This window comes from Acipenser ruthenus, chromosome 8 (assembly GCF_902713425.1).
Source record: "Acipenser ruthenus chromosome 8, fAciRut3.2 maternal haplotype, whole genome shotgun sequence".
Lineage (NCBI taxonomy): Eukaryota > Metazoa > Chordata > Actinopteri > Acipenseriformes > Acipenseridae > Acipenser > Acipenser ruthenus.
Genome location: NC_081196.1, coordinates 14,944,630 through 14,957,197, shown reverse-complemented (window position 1 = coordinate 14,957,197; position 12,568 = coordinate 14,944,630). Strand labels below are relative to the sequence as shown.

Genomic DNA, 12,568 nt, shown 5'->3' with positions numbered 1-12,568 from the left:
AAAAAAAAAAAAAAAAAAAAAGCTGAAAACTAGCAGGAATCTGGGATCCACTGCCATGTTGGATTTGTTGCTCAGGAACCCAAATTGAATGAAGATTCAGATTACACCTGAAATTAGAATGTATCCCAAATAAGTGAACTTTAACTGCTGATTTCACAAACCCAGAGATGCCAATACTTGAGTGAACAAAACAGCACCTGCACCTGCCAAGCAGAATTTTTTTTAAAAGACATGTCAGGATGGTAAAATAGGGTCTGTGAAACTTGATGCAAGTATCCAGTGAAATAAAGTGGAGGTTACATATATATTTAGTTTCAAGTGAAATCTATTTTTTCTTACCTGTACACAAGGGCTGAAAAATGTTGTACAGCATGTCTTATTTTAATGTTCTTGTTCCTTTGGATCTCAGATGCAACTTGCTAATACCAGAAACTCACTACCTTTTAATTGTTAAAGGTCAAAAATGAACTATGTACACTTTCAATTTTTCTTGTTAATTTCTATTTTTGTGTCGCCTTCCTTTCCCCCGTTTTTTAGCTTTAATAATAATAATAATAATACCTAAACGTTGAACCTACAAAAGAAGCCACACAAAATACTTTCAGTGTAGCACACAAGGCAAGAGCTCTTGAACCTGAGCTAATCATCCACTAATTTAGGCCTCTTTGCAATACTAAGCATTGAATATTGTAAATGTTTCATTTTAAGCACAAAGTTGACATGTTTTGCTTCATTTTATGTTACCAAGGAAAACATGTAACATACAGTGCTAATAAAAACAAAACAAACACAAATTGCTTTTGTCATGCAAGTAATAAAAAATGTTTAAACTTAAAGGTTCTGTGTACAACTTAAAGAAAAATCTTAACGTTTTGTTAATAAGTTTAAAATGACCTTGACTTCACCGTCTTCTATGAAACTTCTTTTTTTTTCCAAAAGATGCTTGTTTAACATGGGGTGTATTTTAGAATTTGCTGGATCACCATGTTTGTCTCCAACATCAGGTCACAAAGAAAAAGCAGACGACAGGCTGTAGTTACTGCGACGAGTATTTATTATGTTTTCTGCAGAGAATATGGCTTTCCAACACCTTGTATCCTTTTAATCCATAATAAGTGGTTGACATAACTGGTACGCAGGTATGTATGCGGACCAATACAAAAAAAAATGCAGACTCAGTTCTGGTTATATAAGACACCAGCCGGGCAGCAGAACATTATAACCGGTAGCACTTTTAACGGAAAAATAAACTTGCCTTACCTTAACCACTTCAACACCATGAAGTACGCACATACGTCAAATGAAAACCCACTTTCAGTACCATGCCGTACCTGCCTATGTCAAGTTTCCCATTCTATTCTACGATCGGTTTCTCAGTCTAGCATTTCAGGTTTAATTCTCTAAAGCAGTGCTAGTACTGTGGAATGTGCAATGAAAGTCGGGGAGGGTCAGGTGACATTTGTATCCAATTGCGTGTCATGTAGCGATTCTAATCTACCTGTGGGTGTTCAGAAGACAAATATATATTTTTTGTTTTATTACTATTTTTACTTGTAGTTTACATCGTTTTTAGCGAAAGCTAAACATTGCAACATATGTGGTCTTTCTATAATGAGCAACGGGAGTGAAGTTGGTTCGGAGGACTTCGATAGCAGTCACAGTAATGCACTTATCTATCACTCAGCGATGATGATGATGTAGAGCCAAGAACAATACAAACAGCACAAACAAAAGAGCATGCAGCTACTTTACAGGTAAGCCAGATGCAAAATGGAAGCTGTTTGGTTTGAAATTGCAGTGCTGTGACGAAATACTATCAAAACACAGCACTGGGTACAGGCAATGCGGCAGCCAGATCCATCACAATGCCTGCGCAAAATAGCTGTGTACACGCATTTGTGACTATCCCTCCGACACAAGGGAAACAGAGACTGCAACGAAATTACAGGGTCTGCTACAAAAATGAAAACAAAAGAAAAGACAAGAAAAATGTGCAGTGGTTGGGACGGCACAGAGAAAGTCAATAATGGCACATGTTTTGATGTTGTTTAATTTTTATTTGATAATTACTGTTTACTGATTATTATTGTTATTAGCAGCGTTTTTGTTTTCGTTGTTCCAAAAAAAAAAAAGAAAGTGTTTTATCTCTATATTGAATATGTAGTACACAGGAGCATAAGAGTTAATGAAAAACACAGTTTGTCATTTATTTGTGTTTAATATTCACCATATGTTAACATTTTATAGCAATTACAGGTTTGAAAACATTATTTTCAAAATATGGTACCTGGGAAGGGGTTTCATTTTTACATCGAGAGTTGAAAATCTTACAACCCAAAAAACATTTTGGACCATGAAGCATAACAAGCACTAACACAGGCATGACCCCCCTAGGGTTGAGTATTAAATCCCAGTTGGTTATATGCAGCAAGTGGTACCATTGGTCACAAGCTATCTGTTCAGTCAAGGCACTGAAAACCATACGCCTAAAAACCCATCTATTTAGTGTAGTTGAAAAATAGTTTTCAGCTTTATGAAGTGAACTGGATATCTGTTTTTACAGTGCCATTTCTTGATTTTAGTAGTGGTCTTAATTATTATAATACACATTTTTATCAATTTTAAATTAGAAATCGTCTAGGGTACATTATTTTGTTTATACTTTACACCAAATGTCTTATATTTTATTTAAACATGAATGTATTTTCTTTATATATATATATATATATATATATAATTTATATACATTTTATGTGAAGCGCTCCGAGACGCCTTTATTGATTTGAAGTGCACTATATAAATAAACATTGATTAAGGTGAAATGGAAATACACCATTAAAAAAACCAGCATTTTCAAATGCAGGACTCAGATGCCAAGTGTTATTCCAAATTACACAAGTACTCGAATAGCAAGTTATATGAAGAGGCTGCTATCTGAAAATAGAAATTTCAGCCCAATGCAGCGCCATCTCTAATTCCTCCTCACTAGCAGTATTAAATCTAACCATATAATGCAATAAAACATTTAAAACAATTGTGCATATTATATTTTCGGAGTGGGCAATGATATAAAAATTGTAGAACGATAGTGTGCATGTACAATACGATATCGTGCACAGATAATATCGAAGTGTTCCAAAACACAGAAAAATAATATAATAAAAGAAACATACAGATGTCAACAGATATTTACATATGAAAAGCAAGAACTTACTTTAAGTTAAGCCCCTTTCACACTGGCACTTCTACCCAGGTCCAGACCCGGGTTCTGGCTACCTGGGTCACAATCCCGTGCAGTGTGAAACCACATGCCTGGGTCATACCCAGGTTAACCCGGGTCCCAGCAACCCACCTCAGAATGTGGGTTGACACGCTTTGACCTGGGTTGAGTGGTACAAAATGCTTGATGGCCGTTCGCAAGCCAACACAATAACAAAACAGCCACAACTGCATGAAAGGTTTCATTTCCACAAAGAACATTTCTGTAGCCATATTTTTGTTGACCGAGACACAGCACAAGCCAGATCGCAGCAGGGACGTTGAAACATTTGCTCTAATCAACATTTGGGCTGACAGTTCGATCCAGAGAAGCTTGGATGGATATGTCAGTAACAAGCTGCTTCCAGGGCACTGTTACACATATTGTGTACTTGTGTCTGTCACCCAGGTCAACCCTGCTTTATCAAAAGCAGTGCGAAATTGCGTAACCGACCCACATGACACCGGGTCCTGACCCGGGGAGGTTGTGACACAGGTAGTGCATGCCAGTGTGAAAGGGGCTTAAGTGGTGCTTTGCTTCACAATATCCATGGAGAAAAACAAGGTCTTGTTATATTGTTTAACTATTCCATCAGCCACCTCAAAAACTAAATATTTCTATACTTCACTGCGCAGACTTCACCGCTGTTCATTTTCCTGCCACTACAGAAGTAATTGAATCTTCAACTGCTGTTAATGCTGACTCAAGACACCTCTAAAAGTATTAAGCACAGTGTCATGCTGAATTTTGCATTATTTTGAGATGTGTTTTGATGTTTTAAAAGTACATCTCATTTATAACAAAAGTTCACATTTTAAAAATAGCGCAAGTAATGAACCGCTGATGCATGTGCATATCTCAAAATAATGCCAACAGTACCTAAACACCAATCAATGGAATAAAATGGTTAAATAATACTTGTGGTGTTTACCTACGAGACTTGGTATAAACAGGGTTTGTTGTATCTTAATATAAAATAAACGGGATTATACTGTGTTTGTATTTTTAGCAGTACTAGCAATAAAAAGCATGTCTCTGCAAGACTACATGATTTTTTTTATTAATCCCCCCAATATGGTCATTATCGAGATCATATCTAGTTTTATATATATATATATATAACACTACACATAGGCTTATATTTTCAGCCTCTTCACACACACACAGTGGTACTGTAGGTATCTGGTCAACAGACTGTTGAAGTTATTCCTGGTCCCTTGTCAACTCCAAGGTCAATTTTAACTTTAACCTATCAACTTAACCCTGCTGAGCCCATAGGGCCTTACTTGGTATGAACTGTTGACAAAAAAAGATTTTAAAATAAATTACTACGTTGCATCTTATTGAAAGAATGCTTGCAGATCGTGTCCACAGAGTCGTTCCAAACCAGTGCTAGTCTATACACTTACTACATACATAAACAGAATTCCATAACCTTCATCTTCAATTAAAATAGCAGGTGTTGAGATAACACGAATTGAAGATGTGATCTCAAAGTCACGTTTGCAATCCTGTACAGTATGAAATGCATATCAATGTAGTGTTAAGCTACGTAACTGCTCTATCCATGTATCGTAGTGTAAAATATTGTGCAGTTAACAAAAGAGGTATAAGGCGTCCTCAAAAGAAAAAACCCGCTCAATGTATCCAAAGCCAAAGACAGACACCGACAAGGCTTCATTTCCGTCACATACATTTAAAAAAAAAAATGTAGACATCTTTAGACAGTCTGTATTTGTTTAAATTATATCAGCTTTACAAATGTTAATTTAATTTAACGAGGCAAGCGGATCCTATCTTTCAGTTTTACAGACATATATCAAATACTGTGAATGGCTTTGTATATACCGCATTGTATATTTCAACCCTGAAATACGACAAAGACTATTATTAAGATCAGAATAAATGAGCAAAATTACTTAACGGCTTTAGGATTATTTAATATCTAGAAAAAAACTACATTCGATGTTGGTTTAAACAAAGCTTGAATGTTTAGCGAAAGAAAGTTAAATACAGACTTATTCCACAAAACAAAAGACCAACGGTATCAACAAATATCTCTCGACACTGTTCCACAAAATATAACAAAGTTTAAAACATGTATTTTGAAAACAATATAAAACCAGTAATACACAGGCATGGTTGATCAGTTATCATCACAGTGTTGTTGTACGGACAGTGTATAGTATGCATGCAAGGCCACATTGACATGCAAAGAAAACACTGCACGCAGAATACCAATGAAAAAATAAATTCGATACCTCGTAAAGGAAGTATGTATGTAGACTGTGTTAACAATAAAAAATAAAAACAGATTGAAAATTAAATATTGCAATTGTTTTTGAACCCGCTCTCTCTGTCTGTCTCTCCCCCCGCTGCAGCGCCAATGCTCAGGCAGAAAACGCGTTGCAGCTCCAGTGAGGAAAATACACTTCCTTCTATCGGGTTTTTATCGAGTATTTTAACACAGGTACAGAATGTAGACTAAAAGCCATTATCATACACTTTTTAATTATACGTTGGTAACCTTTGATGTTAATTAATCCTACCTTTATTGATGAATAACAGCCAATCGTCACCTCTTCTGCAGCTCTGATCCTCCTCTTAGCTTCAAAATGGCGCCAATTTGTCTTCGGCTGCGCCAATCGAACCGCCGAGAGCATCTAGGAACGGAGCCACAGTGCCATCTACAGGGCTAGCGGGACCCTGCATTAATGTCAAATCACAGGTAGGGCGTTGGCGCCCCCTACGGGAAAATGTCAGATTGCTGCTTGTTAGCATCTAAAAAAAACTGTCAACAAATACAGTATTTAGTGCAAATATAAATTATATAATTATCATTTATTATTTTTAATGCATACTTTTAGTAGTGAAATGTCGATCCCATTGGTATTGCATCAAGTGACATGCAGTCCTGTTTTAATAAAATATACAATTTTACAAATATGTGGTATATGTCTGTGATTTAAAATAAGAATAATGTATTTTTTTTAATATCGAGAATATATATTTTTTCCAACTCACAAACAGTGCGATATGTTTTGTAGCAAGTTATTATATATAAAATACAACCGAATAAATCTGGTAAACATTACTGTGAGCTACAAATCTAACCCCAACCATGAAGGGCGCTAAGGTTGGTGGTACGATGGTAGGACAGAACCGGAAAGTGGCCATCTTGGTTTAAGGCAGTGCAAAGGGGGAGCAAGACCGTTTTTGCATGACAACATAAACAAACGGCACTGCGGATGCGGCTGTGTTGTGGTTCCAGAGAAACTTCCGGTTAACTGTAAATACAGTAGTAGTTTAATTGAAGTCAGCGCGAAAATGACCAGCAAATATTTTCTAAATGTACCAAAAATAAAAAATAAACCTGTTATATGATCCCAATGAAGTATTGCATCAAGTGACATGCAATCCTGTTTTAATAACATATACAGTTGTACAAATATGTGATATACATTTGTGATTAGTAATAAAAATATTTTGTAGAAAGTTATTACATATAAAATACAATAGAACAGGTTGCATAAATCCATATCTTCAAACACAATCATATGATCTGACTAAAAATTATGAGAGAAGTGGACAGACGTGCTGGACAATGTTGGGGAAGTTACTTCTATAAAGTAATCAGATGTAGTTACAAGTTACTTGAACATAATTGTAAAGAGTTACAAGTAACAGTACTTAAAAATGTAATAGTTACAGTTACAGTTACAAATAGTTCTCTCTGACAGTTTACATTTTAGAGATATGTTTTTTTTTTTCTGGTTTGGTCAGACTGTAGCTCAAAAGGAGGCTGTGTGGTCCAGTGGTTAAAGAAAAGGGTTTGTAACTAGGAGATCCCTGGTTCAAATCCCACCTCAGCCACTGACTCATTGTGTGACCCTGAGCAAGTCACTTAATCTCCTTGTGCTCTGTCTTTTGGTTGAGACGTAATTGTAAGTGACTCTGCAGCTGATGCATATTTCACACACCCTAGTCTCTGTAAGTCACCTTGGATAAAGGTATCTGCTAAATAAACAAATAATAAAAATATTCTTTGAAGATCCAGTTATAGATCCCACTGGTTCCCTCATCTGACACTATTTTCTAGCAAGATCATATAAAAAGTGTGTTCATGTGACATGTAAGGTTTGACTTGCACTGTTGAAGCTGTTTCTGATTTCCATGTTATGTATAAGACAGTCCTTTTTTAAATGTAACTAAACATAACTATGTTCTTTTTTCACATAAAATGTAATGGGTTCCCACACTTCACTACCTGTCTGAAAAAGGAACCATTACAGTTACAAAAGAAATCAGATTAGAGGAATGGATTGCACTGTTCCTGAAACATTTGTTATTAGTGGAGCCTTTGGAAGCCTGACTATCAAAATGCAGCTTTTACTGTATGTCATGCAAGACATTCAGTTTACTTGTCTCTTAAAAGCTATGGGAGCTGTTGGAAATACTTTCTTTAATGTTTCTGAATTATCAAAGATGCTTAAATGTGTCGAAATTAATTTAGGAGTATTTGGTAAGAACCTAGTACATCATTACTATGGCAATCTTTTTTGCTTGATTTTTGTATTCTCGTAGGTTGTCGGTATTTAAATTATCAATGTTTGTTTAGCTCTCTCTTTCTGTAATGTTTCTTTGTGTACTCTAATATTCTAACGATTCTATTATATCAAGAAATAAGAATGTATATTCACTGTAACAAAGGGAAATAAGAAATCTTTATTTACAAAAATAATTACATGGAAATACAACATTTATGTCATATTTTTAAAGATAAGAAACTCATGGTTTTTAAGATTTAAAGCACTTCATTTCTGCCTCACATACTTTCAGGGTTTCTGTGGAATGTTTAAGAGGGTGTCTGTGGAATGGATAATGTGACAAAATTCTCAAATGTACCTCAAATTCTTAAAATAGATCAAACTATGTATTATTTTGCATGTACATGCATTTATGACTTTTTATGACAAAAAAAGAATCTGGTACACATTACTAACACAAACATGAGAAAAAAACTTTAACTACCAAGTTGTTATTTGCTGCTATATGTTGTAGGGAAAACTGGTATGTAAAATATCCGTTTTATACAATTAATTCATATGTGTAATGGTTTAATTTAATTAGCACACTCAATTATACAATTGAACAATAAATCACACAACACTGCTATATGTTTTAAGAATTTTATCAGAATATTTGAAAATATACAGGGTACAAAAGTAGAAAAGCAGATTAATGTCAAAATAGCATAAATCAGTACACTACTTTCAGCAATCAATAATATTCAGATAATATCTCAGCTTCAGTGTAAATATCGATTGAATGGAAAATAATGCATGCATCAATTGTGCAATAATATATTTCTATAGAAACAGTAATGCTCTTAAATCAGCAAGCAAACAATATGAATAGGCAAGCAGGACAGCTGTCTGAGTAAATACCAGTCAGTAAATATTAGAATATAAATTCAGTGAATTCTAATTAGTAAGATGTTACAATTCATTGTTAACTTTTCTTTCTTCTATAGCAATCCAGTTTAATAGAGTTCCTTTTTTAATATCTGAGATTTCTTGCAAGTTTATTGAATTAATTTGTTGTGTTCAGTTGGAATTATTTGGAGCTGGAGTTTCAGGTTCTTAAAAAACCTTTTTAAAAACTTTTCATAAAAAAATAAACATTTTAGGAAAAAAAACCCACATACCTGAAAATTTCTATTATCATTGATTATAAAAGCTGCCATTTCTGCATGGTCTAAGTTTTGTAGCTGGTAGCTCACCCAGTTCCTAAATATTGATTGGTCGATATCCACTTCTGCGATTCTACCTCCAGTAGTCTTCTTCTGGGTAATATCTCCGAGGCATTCATGAATTTATCACGTTGTGTATATTTGACACCTCTTCAAAATCATCCAGCATTCTTTCGATTGTCTTATAAGGGACCCCATTTCTAGTTTTCCTGTTAAAAAATATAAATATAATTCAAAATATAAATATAATTCTCAATATTTGAAAATTCCCCAAATTAAGTAATTTCCTTTACCCATTTCCACACACCCAATGCAGTAATCTGCAACACTACTGTGTCTACAACAATATCTAAAGAGCCAGTACTTATACTACATATAAGTATGTTTTACATTTGAAATAGGAAAAGATCAGGAATTACCCTTTACAATTTATCACTGGACTTTCCAGAGACGTTAAATTGCATCATATCTAAACCACTCACTAAAACTACAAGATCGTTTAAAAAATAAATACATAAATACATACATACATACATAAATAAATAAATAAATTATATAACCCCAGGCCAATAATATTAAAACACATCACAGTACTAAGACCTACATTCACAATACAGTTTGTGGAAACACACTTATTAGTCCTTAAATGAACCCACAGTGTTGTTTGTTACAAACAGTAGACCAAACTGCACTTTGGATCAAAGTCCTTGATAAAGCTGGCCCTTAGTTCTACATACTCTGCAATCCACTGTGTGTCAGCATTGGCTTACATGTTGGCAAGACCCTTATAAAAGTAAACTTGCAGTGTACTAGCTCTGTGTTTACACTGTGTATTTATTGTGCTTTGCCTGTATTGACCTTGGCTTTCAGCATGACTATCCATGCTTACTCTCTGCTCTGTACTACACAAGGTGAAGGAACACTAGAAATTCTTTCAATAAAACAGGTACCTGTGCAATTTATTAACATTCCATTTCCAGCTTGTTTCTGGTTTTCTGAAAATAACTTGATAGTCATATTCAAGAGCCTGTCAGACAGAAACATTATAGGTTAATTGATGAATCTTACCCTTACTTAACAATCGCTAGGCCTGTGGCAAGTAATGATTTGTGTTGACTAAGTGTTTTTTTTTTTTAATTTAAAACACCATCATGTGACAATTTGCACTGCAGCCTTGACAATGGTATGTATTCATAGCAACGGCTTTCATAAAAACAGAATACAGACATCCTGCAAGCCTGCTTTAGAACAGCGTGTGCCTACAGTAATTGATCCAGTCTGCAAGATTTCTCACAGCTGTATTCAGAAATATTTCTTATTGGTTGTGAATGTCTTCAAAATATTAAATCTATGACGAGGGAAATTATGTAAATGATAAATAAACTGCAACATAATCCATAACCATTTATTTTATATATACAGGTGGTTAACATACATACATTTAGTATGTTTTAATTATATAGAAACATTCAACATGTGCTCAGTAAATTCTGATTGTATATCTGTTAGCTGGTGCCAGATACAGTATTATGCCTCAATAAGTGACTCGCCCTTTTCTAAGTACATGCCAAACAAGCAGCCATTTTACTCTTAAAGGTAGTCAGAGTCACATTTTTTGTAATTGCTCTTAATTGAAATTGTTCTTATCCATTTACTCTTGTAAGAAACCATGTTTACTGTAAGTTTAACTGCTCTTAGTCGAAATCACTCCTAACGTAATTATTTACTGTATTTTTCTTCTTAGTTCAATTTGCTCCTATTTACCACTGACTTATTGTATTTCATAGCTGTTCTTATCTGCAATGTGATGTTTTGTAACAACTGTAAGTCACCCTGGATAAGGGTATCTGCTAAGAAATAAATAATAATAACAATATAGATGGAAGTGAATGGGGAGAATATTCCCATCAAATTTGTAGCACTGCAGCAGGACAAGTCTGCTTCAGATTTAAAACGTTAATGAAATAAACAGGAAGAATTACCCATTCCATTTAGCTACTCAATGACCTCTTAGTTTACCTTACCATGGATACGTATGGTTTCATTTCCCACAAATGGATGTTGGTATTGTCAATGATAACCGGAGACAGTCCTTCTTCCATTGCACTTCTTGCTGTAAATACAGATTTACATCAAAATGGCCTCAATGTTTTGTATTACAACACAACTTTATTAGGTTATTAGGACATGGTTATGACAACTACAGTATTACCTCTGTCTCTGTTCCATTCATGTGCTTGTTTCAGTAAATATCCTTGGAATATATAATCTCCATCTTCATTTCCCTCCCAATAAAATATTAGCATAATTAAATTACTTCGAGACATAATCCAGCAGTTTATAGATTCATTAATAGTTACTGATTAATTAGATGCATCACTATTTTAACCACCTGTTGTTTCCTTACTGTCCAGCATTGTCACAGTACAGTAAGACACTAACGACTGTATAATATTTTTTTTCAATGCTAAACCAGATTGCAAGCCCAGTTTTTTAAAGCAAGAACAGTTGTTGTTATATTGTTAACAGTTGCACCAAAGAACATAAATTAATTTGCAGAAATAGTTACACTCAATTAATAAACACAGAGATTTAAAAGCCCTTTACCTTGCTAAATGGGATTTTCCTGATCCGGGAAGACCTCTTAGAATAAAGAGCTTATTGGCTCTTTCTCGCCGGCGACCGTGTCTGCGTCTGCGATTCTGTTGCAAATTCATATTTGAAAATGCTTCAACAAAATCGTCCCCCATTGCTTTATGTTGTTGATTTTTTAGGCTGTTAGTATTTTGATGAGGAATATGGTTGTTGCCCGCATAGGTAGTAGCTCTGTTTGTGAATACAATAACATTGATAGTTTAATATATATACCTTTAAATAACTTTCGATTTCGTTTTAAGGAAGTGACGGGCACAACTGTGTTTTCTGGTCTCCAGTTAGGGGTTGTCCAAAATAATCATCTATTACATCTAGCGTACACAACGTGCTCTTCTTTTTCATCTGTAATTTGGATCGTGGCAGGGGCGTCATTTCAGAAAAGAATCTGGTGGGGGGCAAGTTACGTCAACATTGAACATTCTCTGTCCCAAATACCATCATGAATGAGAAAAAGAAAAGGCAGTAACTGGGCCAGTTTCCAACGAGATAGCGTGCTGCGCTTTATCGACATTGTTCTTATTCTTAAAATAAATTGTAAAAAGTGTGCAGTATTTTTAAAGCACTGGTTTAGAACAAACTCGAAAATGTCGTTCCACTAAGTCGTATTTTATAGTAATAAAGTTTGTAGGTCGTCGTTTCCACTGAAACATTTCTGTTTTAAAAGTGTGTAAACGCTAATCGAATTGCTCTACTGCAAGCTTTCAATTGCTCAGTTGCCATATCCCAGTTAAGTAAATATTTCACAGTTACATACTGTAACGACCGCTACATTAAACAAATAGCGGTACATTATCAGTTTTAAATAAAATAATTTTGCAGTTGCAGCTAGGCACATTAAAATACTTTTATTTCAGATAAAATTAAAACAAAATATCCATGGGCTTTAGAAAAAGAGCCAGGGG

The 12,568-nt window shown here is 34.6% G+C and overlaps 2 protein-coding genes across 2 annotated transcripts in view; both read right to left on the bottom strand.

The window, feature by feature from the left end:
* The window catches only part of LOC117407208 (sister chromatid cohesion protein PDS5 homolog B-like), a 47,369-nt gene extending 41,431 nt beyond the window's left edge, over positions 1-5,938 (bottom strand). The window contains exon 1 of the mRNA XM_034011921.3: positions 5,809-5,938. The gene's annotated coding sequence lies outside the window, so the exon portion shown is untranslated. The remainder of the gene's footprint in view (positions 1-5,808) is intronic.
* Positions 5,939-8,434: 2,496 nt separating this feature from the next.
* LOC131737833 (NEDD4-binding protein 2-like 1) lies at positions 8,435-11,599 on the bottom strand. Its single transcript, XM_059029596.1, has 4 exons — positions 11,224-11,599; positions 11,036-11,124; positions 9,962-10,038; positions 8,435-9,220 (listed from the first exon to the last, which is right to left on the bottom strand). Exons 1-4 carry the CDS (start codon positions 11,336-11,338, stop codon positions 9,127-9,129), a joined length of 375 nt encoding a protein of 124 aa, XP_058885579.1. The 5' UTR covers positions 11,339-11,599; the 3' UTR covers positions 8,435-9,126.
* Positions 11,600-12,568: the final 969 nt, after the last annotated feature.